The sequence below is a fragment of the Martes martes genome (assembly GCF_963455335.1).
Source record: "Martes martes genome assembly, chromosome: 1".
In the NCBI taxonomy this organism is placed as follows: Eukaryota; Metazoa; Chordata; class Mammalia; order Carnivora; family Mustelidae; genus Martes; species Martes martes.
In genome coordinates this window covers 7,974,633-7,990,485 of record NC_137888.1, presented here as the reverse complement: position 1 = coordinate 7,990,485, position 15,853 = coordinate 7,974,633, and the positions used below count along the sequence as shown (strand labels likewise).

The window sequence follows — 15,853 nt, the reverse complement described above, 5'->3', positions numbered from 1 at the left end:
ATTTTATCCATTCTAATGTTGATGGACATTTGGGTAGTTTCTAGTATTTGGCTTTTACAGATAGTATCATTGTGAACGTATGTATTCATTTCTGTTGAGAATCTAATTAAGGAGTAGAGTTGCTGGGACAAGGGTATGCTTCTATTTAGCTTTCATATATAATTTCCTATATGGGTGTATCGTTTTGCACTCCTGCCAGCAGTATATGAGAGTTTTGGTTCCACGTCCTTACTAACACTTATTATTTTTGTCATTTCATTTAGACATTCTGATGGGTATGTAGTGATACAGTGCTGTGATTTTCGTTTGCATTTCCTTAAGTCAATTAAGGTTATTTAAGTTGAGCATCTTTTCATATGCTTCTTGACCGCTTGGATATTCTCTTTTGTGAAGTGCCTGTTTGGATCTTTTGCTGTTTTTTTGTTTTTGTTTTTGTTTTTGTTTTTCTTTTGAGTCAATGTCTTATTCTTTAGGTTTAAAAAAAAAAACTTTGGATTTGAGTCATTGGTCAAATATATGCATTACAAATAGCTTCTCACACTCTGGCTTGCCTTTTCACCTTTTTTTTTTTTTTTTTTTGAACAAATGGATGATGCTAACTTGAACATAGTGCCGTTTATCAGTTCTTTTCCTTTATAATAAGCACTTTTTGGCTTCTGTTTAATGGTCTCTGGCTTCTCTAACATCAGCTAAATGTTCTATGTTTCTTTTAAAAGCTTGATTATTTAACTTTGCAGTTAGTGAGAGGTAGGTTCAAGATGGGTATGAATGTCTAATTGACTCATCACTCTTTCTTAAGAATATGTTTTCTTGATGCACTGCAGTGGTCATTTTTGTCATCTAGATCAGGTGACTGTATGCATCTGTTTCTGATTTGTTTATCCTAATCTGTTGGTCAGGTCATCTGTCTTTAGATAGACTTTTTTTTTTTTTTTAAACTATATATAGTCTTTTAGTAGGTACTACTGTCTGGTAGTATAAGTTACCTAGTTTTGTTCTTCCTTGTAAATCTTTTCTTAAGAGTGATGAGTCCTCTAAAATCTCATTGGCCAGCACTGGGTCATATGACTACCCCTAAACCAGGCAGTAGAAAGGAGAGTGAGATTGCCATGATTGGCTTAAGCTAATTAGAATTACTCATCCTCATTTTACATATGGGAAAGCAGGCCAGAGCATTAATAAGTTCCCAAACAGTCCTAAGGAGAGTTAGTGGTTGTATTGAACTAAACTCCCATCTGTGTCTCAGCGTTTATGCTCTGTCCACAGCGGTTTAGCTGATGTATGAAAGATCTGGGAGGTATCTTTTTGGAGATCAGAAGTCTTGTGACATGCAAAAGTAGTGTTGAAAAACTATGTAGATAATAACAAGTTAGACACAGATAAGATGTAGGTATGTGTAGGAAATATTTCAGAAATATGAAAAGTAGTTATTCCTGGGTAGTTGTGATTGTGACTCTGGGTGACTTTTTCCTTTTATTTTACTTTTCTGTATTTTCCAAATTTCCTATAATGGACATATATGAATTTTTAAAAATAAATTATTTTTAACTAGGTTTTTTCTAGAAAATTCAAGAAGTACAAATAGATACACAATTTATAATGCCTTTATGAAAAAAATAAAAGTGAATATTTCTTGTTTTTCTTTTTAGAAATGCACTTGGTGATGGAAAGAGAGCCATTATCCTGAAGAGCAATTGGACAAAGGTAGGTTGCTTTTATCTTTACATTGGGCAGGTAATGCCATATAACTTCTGAAAAATCTGTGTACAGGATGTAAATTTATATGTAGAAATCCTGGATAAAATTATACCAGCTCAAGAATGTGAGAGGGGAATCTTCAGTTCCCATAATCAGAAAGGAGACTTAACGCAGCAGTGAGAGGCCACGTGTGTCTGAGCAGGACAAGTAGCATGTAGAAATGTTAAGAAGCTGGAGGGTACCTTAGTGACTGAGATGTCAGCATCTGCACATTCTGGATGGGGTAAAGACTTTACAATGAAAAATGAAACTTAAAACTTAGGAGAGGAATTATAGGAGACTGCTTTTATAACCTTGAGGTGGGAAAGGATTTATTAAATAACACACAGTGCACAAATCAGTATTGGGGGTTGCATAAATTTGACTATATTAAACTGAAAAACTTCTGTATGTCAAAAGACACCATGAATGAAATCATAAGCCTGGAAGGAGATAATTTGCCCTATAGATAACATTTATAACTGATAGGATTTATATCCAGAATATGCAAAGAGCTATAATAAATAAACCCAGTAGAAAATGGTCTAGTGAATAAACATGTGTTTCACGGAAGAGAAATCCTGAATGGGCAATAGAAATAACCTATGTTCTATTTCCTAGCACTTAAAATTGTACAGTTAGAAAAACAAAACCAAGATAGCAGAATAGAGAGCTTCCAAACAGACCTACATGTATGTAAGTAAGTAAGTAAAACAATATGATACTGTTTAGGTCCTTTAGATCGGCAAAGGTTAAAGAGACCAGTAGTCCCAAGCGTTGGTGAATATGTCTACCAACAGGAACCTTCCATAAACCAGTGGGTGAGAATTGGTCGCAGCCAACTTGGAGAGCACTATGATGTGCATATGCTGTAATTCTAAGTATATGTACCCCACAACATTCTCGCAATATGTACACATGGCGAGATATGCAAAGTGGTCATTGCAGTGGTGTTTTAATGGCATAGAACTGCAGATACCTACCTTTCCATTGATAAAGCAGGGATGGATATGATATTTTCACTTATCAAAGTTGTTCCTCTGATCTGCTCTGTCCCTCTTTCTTTTTTTTAAAAATTTTTTATTTCTTTTCAGCGTAACAGTATTCATTGTTTTTTCACCACACCCAGTGCTCCATGTAATCCGTGCCCTCCCTAATACCCACCGCCTGGTTCCTCCGACCTCCCACCCCCCCGTCCCTTCAAAACCCTCAGGTTGTTTTTCAGAGTCCATAGTCTCTCATGGTTCACCTCCCCTTCCAATTTCCCTCAACTCCCTTCTCCTCTCCATCTCCCCTTGTCCTCCATGTTATTTGTTATGCTCCACAAATAAGTGAAACCATATGATAATTGACTCTCTCTGCTTGACTTATTTCACTCAGCATCATCTCTTCCAGTCCCGTCCATGTTGCTACAAAAGTTGGGTATTCGTCCTTTCTGATGGAGGCATAATACTCCATAGTGTATATGGACCACATCTTCCTTATCCATTCATCCGTTGAAGGGCATCTTGGTTCTTTCCACAGTTTGGCGACCATGGCCATGGCTGCTATAAACATTGGGGTACAGATGGCCCTTCTTTTCACTACATCTGTATCTTTGGGGTAAATACCCAGTAGTGCAATTGCAGGGTCATAGGGAAGTTCTATTTTTAATTTCTTGAGGAATTTCCACACTGTTCTCCATAGTGGCTGCACCAACTTGCATTCCCACCAACAGTGTAAGAGGGTTCCCCTTTCTCCACATCCTCTCCAACGCATGTTGTTTCCTGTCTTGCTAATTTTGGCCATTCTAACTGGTGTAAGGTGGTATCTGTCCCTCTTTCTTAAACACCCATTATGTCTCTGACCTCACTCCTCCCACTCTCTGCCTTGTTCACTCTTTGTTGACCTGTTGGCCTCCTCAACTGTTCCTTATATATGCCAGGCCCACTCCCCATTTGTACTTGTTCTTCCCTCTGCCTAGAATTGAATGCCTTTCCCCAGAGCATGAGCTAGCTCCCTTATTTCCTTTCATGTTTTACTGAAAGTTTTCTCAGTGGAAACTTCTTAGCCACATTACTAAAATGCCAAGGCTACCCCTGTCTAGACAGTTGCTACCCTCTTGCCCTGCTCTACTTTTTTCCTGTTGGCATTTAACATACTGTATGTATTATTACTGTGTGTCCTCCCCTACAATGTGAGATCCATGAGGATGGATTTTTTTTTGTTTGCTTGGTTCACTATTGGCACATAGCAAACATTTCCTAGTAAATATTTGTTGACTTAGTGAATGAACGAACTGAATTCTAGATTGCAGTTGGAATAAGTTAACTGGTTGACCAGCATTTATAGATTTTTTTTAAAATTTTTTACTTATTTATTTGACAGGTGGAGATCACACGTAGGCAGAGAGGCAGGCAGAGAGGCAGGCAGAGAGAAAGGGGGAAGCAAGCTCCCCGCCGAGCAGAGAGCCCGATGTGGGGCTCGATCCCAGGACCCCGAGATCATGACCCGAGCCAAAGGCAGAGGCTCAACCCACTGAGCCACCCAGGCGCTCCGCATTTATAGATTTAAAAAAATAGTGTTGAATGAAAAAAAGCAGTAGAAGCATAATATAGGCTCAAAAGATACCTTTCAAACTCATGAAAATGTTTCTTTCTGGGCAGTTAGAGAAGGAAACATTAGAGAGGGTACAAAGAGGATTTTAGCTGTATCTTATGGTTTTATTTCTTTTAGTAAGAAAGACTCTAAAGCAAATATAGTAAATGTTAGTGATTAATTCTAGGTGTTTGTGAAATTAATCACTGTATTTTCCTAAATCACAAAAATACCCGACTTTCTTTTTTTAAAGTAGAGCTTCAAATAAGACACAGAAAGATACATGTTTCGGACTTCATTCCTGGCTTTACATAATTTTTTTTAAAATCAGAGTGAGTATTAATCAGAGAATTTTAGAGTCCTCCAAATTATGATTCATGTGGCCAAGTAGTGTATCAGAGTCTGGGGATTGTGAAATTCCCCAGGTGGACTCCTGCATCCAGATTTTGGAGTCCGTTTTTAAATACCTCATTTTATAGATGAAGAGATTGAGTCCCAGAGAGGTAAAGTGAGTTTTGCAAGTAAGAGACAAAAGTGGATTTAGAACCCAGCAATGGATGTGCTTCTGTTTGAGAGTGATCAGTTTGTGGCTGTTTTTACTAGGAGTCATTGTGCTTGGTATAGAATCTTTGTTCATCACTGAACCTGGCGTTTGTCATGTGCTCCATACATACTTATTCTGTGGATGATAGAATTCTTTTTTTTTTTTTTTGATTTTTTAAAAAAATATTTTTCTTTTTTCCCCCCCATTTTATTTCTTTTCAGTGTTCCAAAATTCATTGTTTATGCACCACACCTAGTGCTCCATGTAATACGTGCCCTCCATAATACCCACCACCAGGCTCACCCAACCCTCCCCACCTCCCCTCTGAAACCCTCAGTTTGTTTCTCAGAGTCCACAGTCTCTCATGGTTTGTCTCTCCCTCCAATTTCCCCCTTCTACTGAAACTCAGGCTCTGAATTTAGTTTTCTAGAGTTACCATTGAATTTTCTGTTGTCAGTTCAGAAAAAAGGAGTACTAAAAGATTCTGAATTACATTGAGGACGATGTAGAATGTTTATTCCTGGCTTAATTTATTGAACAGAAAATTTTCACTCTCTAAACTATTTTTTTAGAGCAAATTTAGGCTCACAGCAAAATTAAGAGGAAGGTAATCTTCCATAAACCTCACACATGCTTAGCCTCCCCCATTATCAGCTTCCCCCAGCTGACTGGTATAATTTGAAAATTGGTGAACCTACACAGACACGTTATAATCATCCAAGGTCCATAGTTTAAGGGTTCATTCCCTAAGTGTTATGCATTCTTTGGGTTTGGACAATGTGTAATGACATTTATCCATTATTTTGATTTATACAGAGTATTTTCACTATCCCCCAGATCCTCTGATCTGCCTTTCCAAACCCCTGGCAACCACTGATCTTTTTACTGTCTCCATTAGTTTTACCTTTTCCAGAATGTCATAGAGTTTGAATCATACAGTGTGCAGTTCTCAGATAGGCTTCTGTTTCACACATTATGTTTCTGCCATGTCTTTTCATTCCTTGATAATGATTTCCTTTTAGTGCTGAATAATACTTCATTGTCGGCTTGTGCCAGTTGATTTATCCATTCACCTACTGAAGGACACTTTTTAAAAAGATTTTATTTATTTATTTATTTATTTGAGAGAGAGAGAGAGAGAGCGCGAGAGAAAGTAGAGGGGAGAGAAAAGAACAGGCTCCCCGCTGAGCAGGGAGCCCGGCGTGGGGCTCAATCCTGAGATTCCTGGATCATGACCTTAGCTGAAGACAGACACTTAACTGAGCCACCCAGGCACCCCTACTGAAGGATATTTTTGTTGCTTTCAAGTTTTGGCCATTTTGAATAAAGCTGTTACAGATACCTGTGTGCAGGGTTTTGTGTTGACATGTTTTCAACTCTTTTGGGTAATTACCAAGGATTGCTGGATTGCAGTGATTGCTGGATCATATGACAAGAATATGTTTAGTTTTTGTTTTTGTTTTTTTAATTTATTTGAGAGATGGGGAGGGGGGCTAGGGGAGGGATAGAGGGAGAAGGAGAAGCAGACTCCCTGCCAAGCAGGGAGCCTGATGTGGCGCTCAGTCTTGGGACCCTGGGATCATGACCTGAGCTGAAGGCAGACACCCACCCAGGTGCCCCTAGTTTTTTGTTTTGTTTTGTTTAAGATTTTATTTATTAGAGAGAGATACAGGGGTAGTGAGAGAGAGAATGAGCAGCGGGGAGAGGGAAAAGTAGACGCCCCACTGAGCAGGGAGCATAGTGCAGGCTCAATCTCAGGGCTCTGGGTTTATGACCTGAGCCGAAGACAGATGTTTAGCTGACTGAGCCACCCAGATGCCCCAAGAATATGTTTAGTTTTTTAAAGAAGTGCCAAACTTTTCCAAAGTGTCTGTACCATTTTGCATTCCCAGCAGCCACAAGTGAGAGTTCCTGCTGCTCCATATCCTCCTTGGCATTTGGACTTGTCCCTTGTGGTCATTGCAGTGTTGGTTTTAATGGCATATGTCCTGAATTTTGATCTCCCTGCTAGGTATATGGTAGTATCTTGTTTTAACTTCCATTTCCCTAATGACATATGATGTGGAGCATCTTTTCATGTGCTCATTTGCCACCATATACCTTCCTTGATGAGGTGTCTGTTAAGATCTTTTTGAATTAGTTGTTTTCTTATTGCTGAATTTTAAGAATTCTTTTATATTTTGGCTAACAGACCTTATCAAATATGTCTGCTAAATATTTTCTTCTTTTTTTTTTTTTTTTTTTTTTAAAGATTATTTATTTGACAGACAGAGATCACAAGTAGGCAGAGAGGCAGGCAGAGAGAGAGGAGAAAGCAGGCTCTCCACAGAGTAGAGAGCCCGATGCGGGGCTCGATCCCAGGACCCTGGGATCATGACCCGAGCCGAAGGCAGAGGCTTTAACCCACTGAGCCACCCAGGCGCCCCAATATTTTCTTCTTGATTGTGGCTTGTCTTCTCATTTTCTTGACAGCAACTTTCAGAGAGAAGTTTTTAATTTTGAAGTACAGTTTATAAGTTATTTCTTTCATGGATGATGCCTTTGGTATGGTATCTAAAAAGTCATTACTATTTTTTGCATTTTACATTTAGGTCTTTGTTTCACTTTTAGTTAATTTTTGTGGAGAGTATAAGGTCTAGATTCTTTTTTCTTTTTCTTTTTCTTTTTTTTTTGCATGTAGAAGCCCCAGCATCACTGTTACAAAGGCTCTATTTACTTCATTTTATTACCTTTGTTATCTTCATCAAAGATCTGTTGACTATATTTATGTGGGTTCATTCACTTTATTTAAATATGGATGTTTTGTGTTGATTGCAGAAGTATTTGTATAGATGAAAAACACAAATCCTAGTAAGTATTAAAAAAATGTAACTACACCTAGGTCATTTTTTCATTTTCTTTTATTGGAAAGAAGTCCTCATTAAAAGGTAGCTTAAACTTCGGAAGCAAAGGTGAACTGTGCAAGGTGCATTCTGTACTTCTACTGCAGAGTAACTATGAGCCCAAGTCTATTGAATCATGCCTCTAGGACATAAACATGTATAACAAGGTTCTCTGTAGATTGTGTGAGGGTGGGCCATTGTTGTGCCTTCTTTCCAGATAGAGAAGACTGGTACAATGACAACTGCCCTGCATGTGCTTTCAGGCCTAAGAGAGGATGTGTCATTGTATCCCAAACAGTGGGAATTTTTATGGTATTGTCAGTAGACATTTGTTGACATTTCTTTCTGCATTGCCTTTTGATATTGTTATGTAGCATACAAACCGGTAGCCTCACAGATGTCCATAAGAACCTTTAATATTGAGGGGTATATTAAGACTCTCTTGTTTGTGAATGACAAAACCTAATGCAGATTTGGCCCAAGTAGTTGGCTCATGTAATTGAAAAGTCTAGGCATTACCTTCAGGTATGGCTGGATCCAGGTTTATACACATTTTTTTCTTCCCATTTCTCAGTTTTTCTTTCCTGTTTATTAGCTTTATTTTCAGTCTCTTTTCTCCCTTTTCATTTAGTGTTTATTTTTAGGTGGGTTCTGTTGCTGTATTGAGTTCACTGATTTTTTTCTTCTGCAATGTCTAATCTTCCCCAATTTCATCTGATGTATTTTTTTCACCTTAAATGCTATAACTTCCATCTTTAGAATGTCGGTTTGAGTGTTCTTTATGTATTTCACATCTTAACATGTTCAGTCTTTTAACTTCTTGAAGATATGGAATATGTTTATAGTAACTGTTCTAATGTTCTTGTCTACTAATTCTTTGTGTGTGTGTGTGTGTGTGTGTGTGTGTGTGTATTATCTATTTATTTATTAACATATGTATGTTTTGTTCCAGGGGTACAGGTCTATGAATCATCAGGCTTACACATTTCACAGCACTCACCGTAGCACATACCCCCCCCCCTGCAGTGTCCATAACCCAGCCACCCGATCCCTACCCCCCAACCCCCAGCAACCTTCAGTTTGTTTCATGAGATTAAGAGTCTCTTACGGTCTTCCTCCCTCCCGATCCCATCTTATTTCATTTTTTTTCCTTCCTTACCCCCACAACCCCCCGCCCTGCGTCTCAAATTCCTCATATCACAGAGATTATATAATTGTCTTTCTCTGATTGACTTACTTCACTCAGCATAATACTCTCTAGTTCCATCCATGTCATTGCAAAGGGCAAGATTTTGTTCTTTTGATGGCTGAGTAGTATTCCATTGTATGTATGTATGTGTGTTTGTGTGTGTGTACATATATACACACGCACATACATATACACACACATACTACATCTTCTTTATCCATTCATCTGTTGATGGACATCTAGGTTCTTTCCATAGTTTGGCTGTTGTGGACATTGCTGCTATAAACATTCAGGTGGATGTGCCCCTTCGGATCACTACATTGGTATCTTTAGTGTAAATACCCAGTAGTGTGATTGCTGGGTCTTAGGGTAGCTCTATTTTCAACTTTTTGAGGAACCTCCATACTGTTTTCCAGAGTGGCTGCACCAGCTGGCATTCCCACCAACAGTGTGGGAGAGTTCCCCTTTCTCCGCATCCTCACCAACATCTGTCGTTTCCTGACTTGTTAATTTTAGCCATTCTGACTGGTGTGAGGTAGTATCTCACTGTGGTTTTGATTTGTATTTCCCTGATGCCGAGTGATGTTGAGCACTTTTTCATGTGTCTGTTGGCTATCTGGATGTCTTTGCAGAAATGTCTATTCATGTCTTCTGCCCATTTCTTGATTGGATTATTTGTTCTTTGGGTGTTGAGTTTGATAAGTTCCTTATAGATTTTGGATACTAGCCCTTTATCTGATATGTCGTTTGTGAATATCTTCTCCCACTGTGTCAGTTGTCTTTTGGTTTTGTTGACTATTTCCTTTGTTGTGCAAAAGCTTTTGATCTTGATGAAATCCCAATAGTTCATTTTTGCCCTTGCTTCCCTTGCCTTTGGTGATGTTTCTAGGAAGAAGTTGCTGCAGCTGAGATCGAAGAGGTTGCTGCCTGTGTTCTCCTCAAGGATTTTGATGGATTCCTGTCTCACATTGAGGTCTTTCATCCATTTTGAGTCTATTCTTCTGTGTGGTGTAAGGAAATGGTCCAGTTTCATTCTTCTGCATGTGGCTGTCCAGTTTTCCCAACACCATTTGTTGAAGAGACTGTCTTTTTTCCATTTTTTGTTAAAGATTAGTTGACTATAGAGTTGAGGGTCTATTTCTGGGCTCTCTATTCTGTTCCATTGATCTTTGTATCTGTTTTTGTGCCAGTACCATACTGTCTTGATAATGACAGCTTTGTAATAGAGCTTAAAGTCTGGAATTGTGATGCCACCAACTTTGGCTTTCCTTTTCAACATTCCTCTGGCTATTCGGGGTCTTTTCAGATTCCATATGCATTTTAGGATTATTTGTTCCATTTCTTGGAAAAAAATTGATGGTATTTTGATAGGGATTGCGTTAAATGTGTAAATTGCTTTAGGTAGCATAGACATTTTCACAATATTTGTTCTTCCAATCCATGAGCATGGAAAGTTTTTCCATTTCTTTGTGTCTTCCTCAGTTTCTTTCATGAGTACTTTATGGTTTTCTGAGTACAGAGTCTTTGCCTCTTTGGTTAGGTTTATTCCTGTGGTTTTGGGTACAGTCGTAAATAGGATTGACTCCTTAATTTCTCTTTCTTCTGTCTTGCTGTTGGCGTATAGAAATGCAGCTGATTTCTGTGCATTGATTTTATATCCTGACACTTTACTGAATTCCTGTATGAGTTCTAGCAGTTTTGGAGTGGAGTCTCTTGGGTTTTCCACATAAAGTATCATATTGGCAAAGAGTGAGAGTTTGACTTCTTTGCTGATTCGGATGCCTTTAATGTCTTTTTTGTTGTCTGATTGCTGAGGCTAGGACTTCTAGTACTGTGTTGAATAGCAGTGGTGATAGTGGCCATCCCTGCCATGTTCCTGACCTTAGGGGAAAAGCTCTCTGTTTTTCCCCGTTGAGAATGATACTTGGTGTGGGTTTTTCATAGATGGCTGTGATGATATTGAGGTATGTACCCTCTATGCCTACACCATGAAGAGTTTTGATCAAGAAAGGATGCTGTACTTTGTCAAATGCTTTTTCAGCATCTATTGAGAGGATCATATGGTTCTTGTTCTTTCTTTTATTAATGTGTTGTATCACATTGATTGATTTGCAGATGTTGAACTAACCTTGCAGCCCAGGAATAAATCCCACTTCGTCATGGTGAATAATCCTTTTAATGTACTGTTGGATCCTGTTGGCTGATACTTTGGAGAGAATTTTCACATCTGTGTTCATCAACGATATTGGTCTCTAATTCTCCTTTTTGATGGGGCCTTTGTCTGGTTTTGGGATCAAGGTAATGCTGGCCTCATAAATGAGTTTAGAAGTTTTCCTTCCATTTCTTTTTTTTGAAGCAGTTTCAGGAGAATAGGTATTAATTCTTCTTTAAATGCTTAGTAGAATTCCCCTGGGAAGCTGTCTGGCCCTGGGCTCTTGTTTGTTGGGAGATTTTTGATGACTGCTTCAGTCTCCTTACTGGTTATGGGTCTGTTCAGGTGTTCTATTTCTTCCTGGTTCAGTTGTGGTAGTTTATATGTCTCTAGGAATGCATCCATTTCTTCCAGATTGTCAAATTTGCTGGCATATATCTGCTCATTATATGTTCTTATAATTGTTTGTATTTCTTTGGTGTTGGTTGTGATCTCTCCTCCTTCATTCATGATTTTATTAATTTGGGTCCTTCCTCTTTTCTTTTTGATAAGTCTGGCCAGGGGTTTATCAGTCTTATTAATTCTTTCAAATAAGTAGCTCCTATTTTCGTTGATCTGTTCTGCTGTTCTTTTGGTTTTTGTTTCATTGATTTCTGCTCTGATCTTTATTATTTCTCTTCTCCTGCTGGGTTTAGGCTTTCTTTGCTGTTCTTTCTCCAGCTCCTTTAGGTGTAGGGTTAGGTTGTGTACTTGAGACCTTGTTTCTTGAGAAAGGCTTGTATTTCTATATACTTTCCTCTTAGGACTGCCTTTGCTGTGTCCCAAAGATTTTGAACAGTTGTGTTTTCATTTTCATTTGTTTTCCTGAATTTTTTCAATTCTTCTTTAATTTCCTGGTTGACCCATTCATTCTTTAGTAGGATGCTCTTTAGCCTCCATGTATTTGAGTTCTTTCCAACTTTCCTCGTGTGATTGAGTTCTAGCTTCAGAGCATTGTGGTCTGAAAATATGCAGGGAATGATCCCAATCTTTTGGTACTGGTTGAGACCTGATTTTGATCCAGGATGTGATCTATTCTGGAGGACGTTCCATGTGCACTAGAGAAGAAACTGTATTCTGTTGCTTTGGGATGGAATGTTCTGAATATATCTGTGACATCCATCTGGTCCGGTGTGTCATTTAAAGCCTTTATTTCCTTGTTGATCTTTTGCTTAGATGATCTGTCCATTTCAGTGGGGGGGGTGGTGTTAAAGTCCCCTAGTATTATCATATTATTGTCAATGTGTTTCTTTGATTTTATTAATTGGCTTATATAATAGGCTGCTCCCATGTTAGGGACACAGATATTTAAAATTGGTAGCTCTTCTTGTTGGACAGACACTTTAAGTAGGATATAGTGTCCTTCCTCATCTCTTATTATAGTCTTTGGCTTAAAATCTAATTTATCTGATATAAGGATTGCTACCCCAGCTTTCTTTTGATGTCCATTAGCATGGTAAATTGTTTTCCAGCCCCTCACTTTCAATCTGGAGGTGTCTTTGGGTCTAAAATGAGTTTCTTATAGACAGCATATTGATGGGTCTTGTATTTTTATCCATCCTGATACCCTGTGTCTTTTGATTTGGGCATTTAGCCCATTTACACTCAGGGTAACTATTGAGAGATATGAATTTAGTGCCATTGTATTGCCTGTAAGGTGACTGTTACTGTATATTGTCTCTGTTCCTTTCTGATCTGTTACTTTTAGGTTCTCTCTTTGCTTAGAGAACCAGGGCCAGGCTAAGTAATCTGCTTGGGTTTGCTCTGGGTAGCTTTTGTTCCTTGAATGCTTTCTGTACAACTTTGGAGGACGGGAATGAGGATGGTGGCCTCACAGTCTCTGGCCCTGTAGGGGCCAAGAGCTCAGGGCCCCACTCCTTAGTGTGCCCTCAGAGAAAAACAGTCAGTCCCTCCTGTTTCCCTGGTCACCAGCTGCACTTGGAGCTCACCCAGCCTGTGACTGCGTGTTTCTGTCTCAGGTGCATGGCACCATTTGGCATCTCCAAACCCAGTAGATTCCTGTAGCACGCTCCCGAGCTGCTCCTCCCAGAGGAGGAAGGACGGGGTCTCTCCGGATCTGCCACTTGTGGGGTCCCTGCTCAAAGAGCAGTGGTTCGACTGTGCCTTGGATTGTGGTTTAAGGTAAGCCTGAGCTGAGAGCCTACTCCTCGGTTCTGTCTCTGTAGCTGGCTTCCCTGCTCCGATACCTGGAAGCTCTGCCACACTCAGACACCCCTGGTCTTTCCGTGACCCCGTGGGTCCTCAGACCCGGAGGGCTCCACCCCCTGCTTAGCTTCTGGAGTGACATCCCTCAGTGGAGCAGACTTCTAAATGTTTTCATTTTGTGCTCCACTTCTCTCTCATTTGCCGGGAGCCAGCCCCTCCCACTGTGGTCCATATTCCTGTCTCTTCGGATTCACTTCTCCACACATCCTACTTTCTGGAAAGTGGTTGATTTTCTGTTCCTGGAATTGCTGCTCTTCTTCTCTTCTATCTCCTGTTGAGTTTGTAGGTGTTCAGAATGGTTTGATAACTACCTAGCTGAACTCCTGGGACCTAATGATATTTCAGTCTCCTATTCCTCTGCCATCTTGCCAACCTCGGATATTCTTGATTTGTCATTGGATGAAATAGATGTATAACTTTCGCCTCTCTAATGGATAATTAAGTTGTATGACTTCTTTAAAATCCTTCAAAAGCGTTTCTTCATGTTGGACATTATCAGAATCAGAGGGTTCTCTGCACAGTTTTCCCACGTCTGCACTAAGGTTTTTATACCCAATGATGTGCAGAAGTCAAGCCTGAGAAGCGGCCCAACCTGGGTGGCTCAGTCATTAGGCGTCTACCTTCGGCTCAGTTCATGATTCTCAGGTTCTGGAATTGAGCCCCACAGAAGCGGGAAGCCCGCTTCTCCCTCTCTCACTCCCCCTGCTTGTGTTCCTTCTCTTGCTGTCTCTTTGAAAAATTCTCTAGCTGAGGAGTCTCTCCCTGACCCTTCTACGCAGAGAAGGCCTTGTCGACTAATTCTGTCATCTGTGTCGTTTCTGAGTATTTTCAGTTGACTCATTTTTCTCTTCTTATAGATCATATTTTCTTTCTTTGCATACCTAGTAATTTTTTATTAATACAAGACATTGTTACTGATATTTGTGTGTATCTATAAATATTTTTGAGCTTCCTTCTGGGATGCAGTAAAGTTACTTGGAAGCAGTGTAAGTCCTTGGAGTCTTGTTTTAAATTTTGATAGGTGGGACCATAGTGGTATTTGGTCAAGCGCTATCTTTTTATTCACAACTGAAGCAAAATGCTTCTGAATACTCTGCCCGTTACTCCCTGAATTATGATGTTTTCCACTCTGGCTGGTAGAAGCAGGAATTATTCCTGGCCCTGTGTGAGTGCTGACTCTTGTTTCCTTATTAGTCTTTCTAGTCGTTCTTCCCCTGGTTTGGGTTTTGGGTGGTTGTCCCACATGCATATACTGATTAGTACTCACCTTAAGACTCAACTCGGGGGGACTATGTAAGCATCTCTGGATTTCTCTGTGGAACAGTCTCCTCTTGGTCCTCTGCCCTGTGAATGTGTGCTGCCTTGGCTCTCCTGGACTCCTCTCTCTGTCTTCTGAACTGAGACTGCCAGTGTCCCTGCCTGGGTTCCTTCTCCCTGTACCAGGGCTTAGAAATTCCATTCAGTAAGCTGGAGCAGTCATAGGGCTTGTGTTGTGTTTTTCAGGGGTCACTCTGTTTTGTTGCCTGATAATCACTCAGTGTCTTGCAAACCGTTGTTTCATGTGTTTTGTCCTTGTTTATTTGTTTAGGGCAAGAGTGTAAATCCAAATCTTTGTTAACTCCATCTTGACCACCAGTGGTAATTAGAGTGTGGGCTCTCGTGGTTTCATTTTGAAAAAGACTTTTACCATGTAGTGGGAACCCCAAACTGATATCCTTAATAACTGTTAATTCTAGTGGCAATAGAACCTCTTTTAGTATCTATATAGTGCACCTAATGGGTGCCTCACACTGATCCTGATTGAGCCATGTGTTCACCAGTGGATTGATCCTATGACCTGGAAAATGGTGCATATTTCAGTTGGTCAGTCTCCTGGGTCATATGCTTCTCCCCATTCATTTTTGAGATGGAGTACTAGTCCCAGTTCTGCCATTGCTGTGTGGAGTAGGGACATGGTGGCACCAAAAGGAGGGGATGCTAGGCAGATGAACAATAGGGAATTTCCATATATTTGAAAGAGAATGAGGTAATGTCAAAGAAAAGTAAAACTTTGTATCGTAATTGGGTTCAGAAAACTCTCTTTGATACCTTTTAATTTGAGCATCATTCAAATAACCTGAGCAATGAAATCTGAATAAATTCATTTTTCAAGCAATTGACATTATACTAGGTTTTGTAGAGTTTAGGGGAAAGGACCCAGGAAAAGATAAGGAAGGTGGGAGGCTGGGGGCGGGGGGCGGGGGATGGGGACGATAAAGAGAAAGTGTTTTTTATAAATTTAGCAGGTATGGTTTATAATCCGTCATGTATCTTATGCTGTGATTTCTTTTTTAATGTAGTTACCTAAATTTTGAAGTTGAAATAGTCCTGGATGATAGGATGTTGGTCTTGTGGCATATCTGAGAGATCTATCTTCATATGCCTTTTGAGGAAAAGCAGAGTTTGAGCAAATGCAATCTGATTGATATCTGGTCTAAATAGTCTGGCTGAAACAGTGCTTTGGAACT

At 39.7% G+C, this 15,853-nt stretch overlaps 1 protein-coding gene across 1 annotated transcript in view; it reads left to right on the top strand.

Annotated features, from left to right (window-relative positions):
- Positions 1-15,853, top strand: part of TTC3 (tetratricopeptide repeat domain 3) — a 132,483-nt gene that overhangs the window by 29,590 nt on the left and 87,040 nt on the right. The window contains exon 11 of the mRNA XM_080826135.1: positions 1,650-1,704. Within this exon, the coding sequence (XP_080682261.1) occupies positions 1,650-1,704 (55 nt within the window). The remainder of the gene's footprint in view (positions 1-1,649; positions 1,705-15,853) is intronic.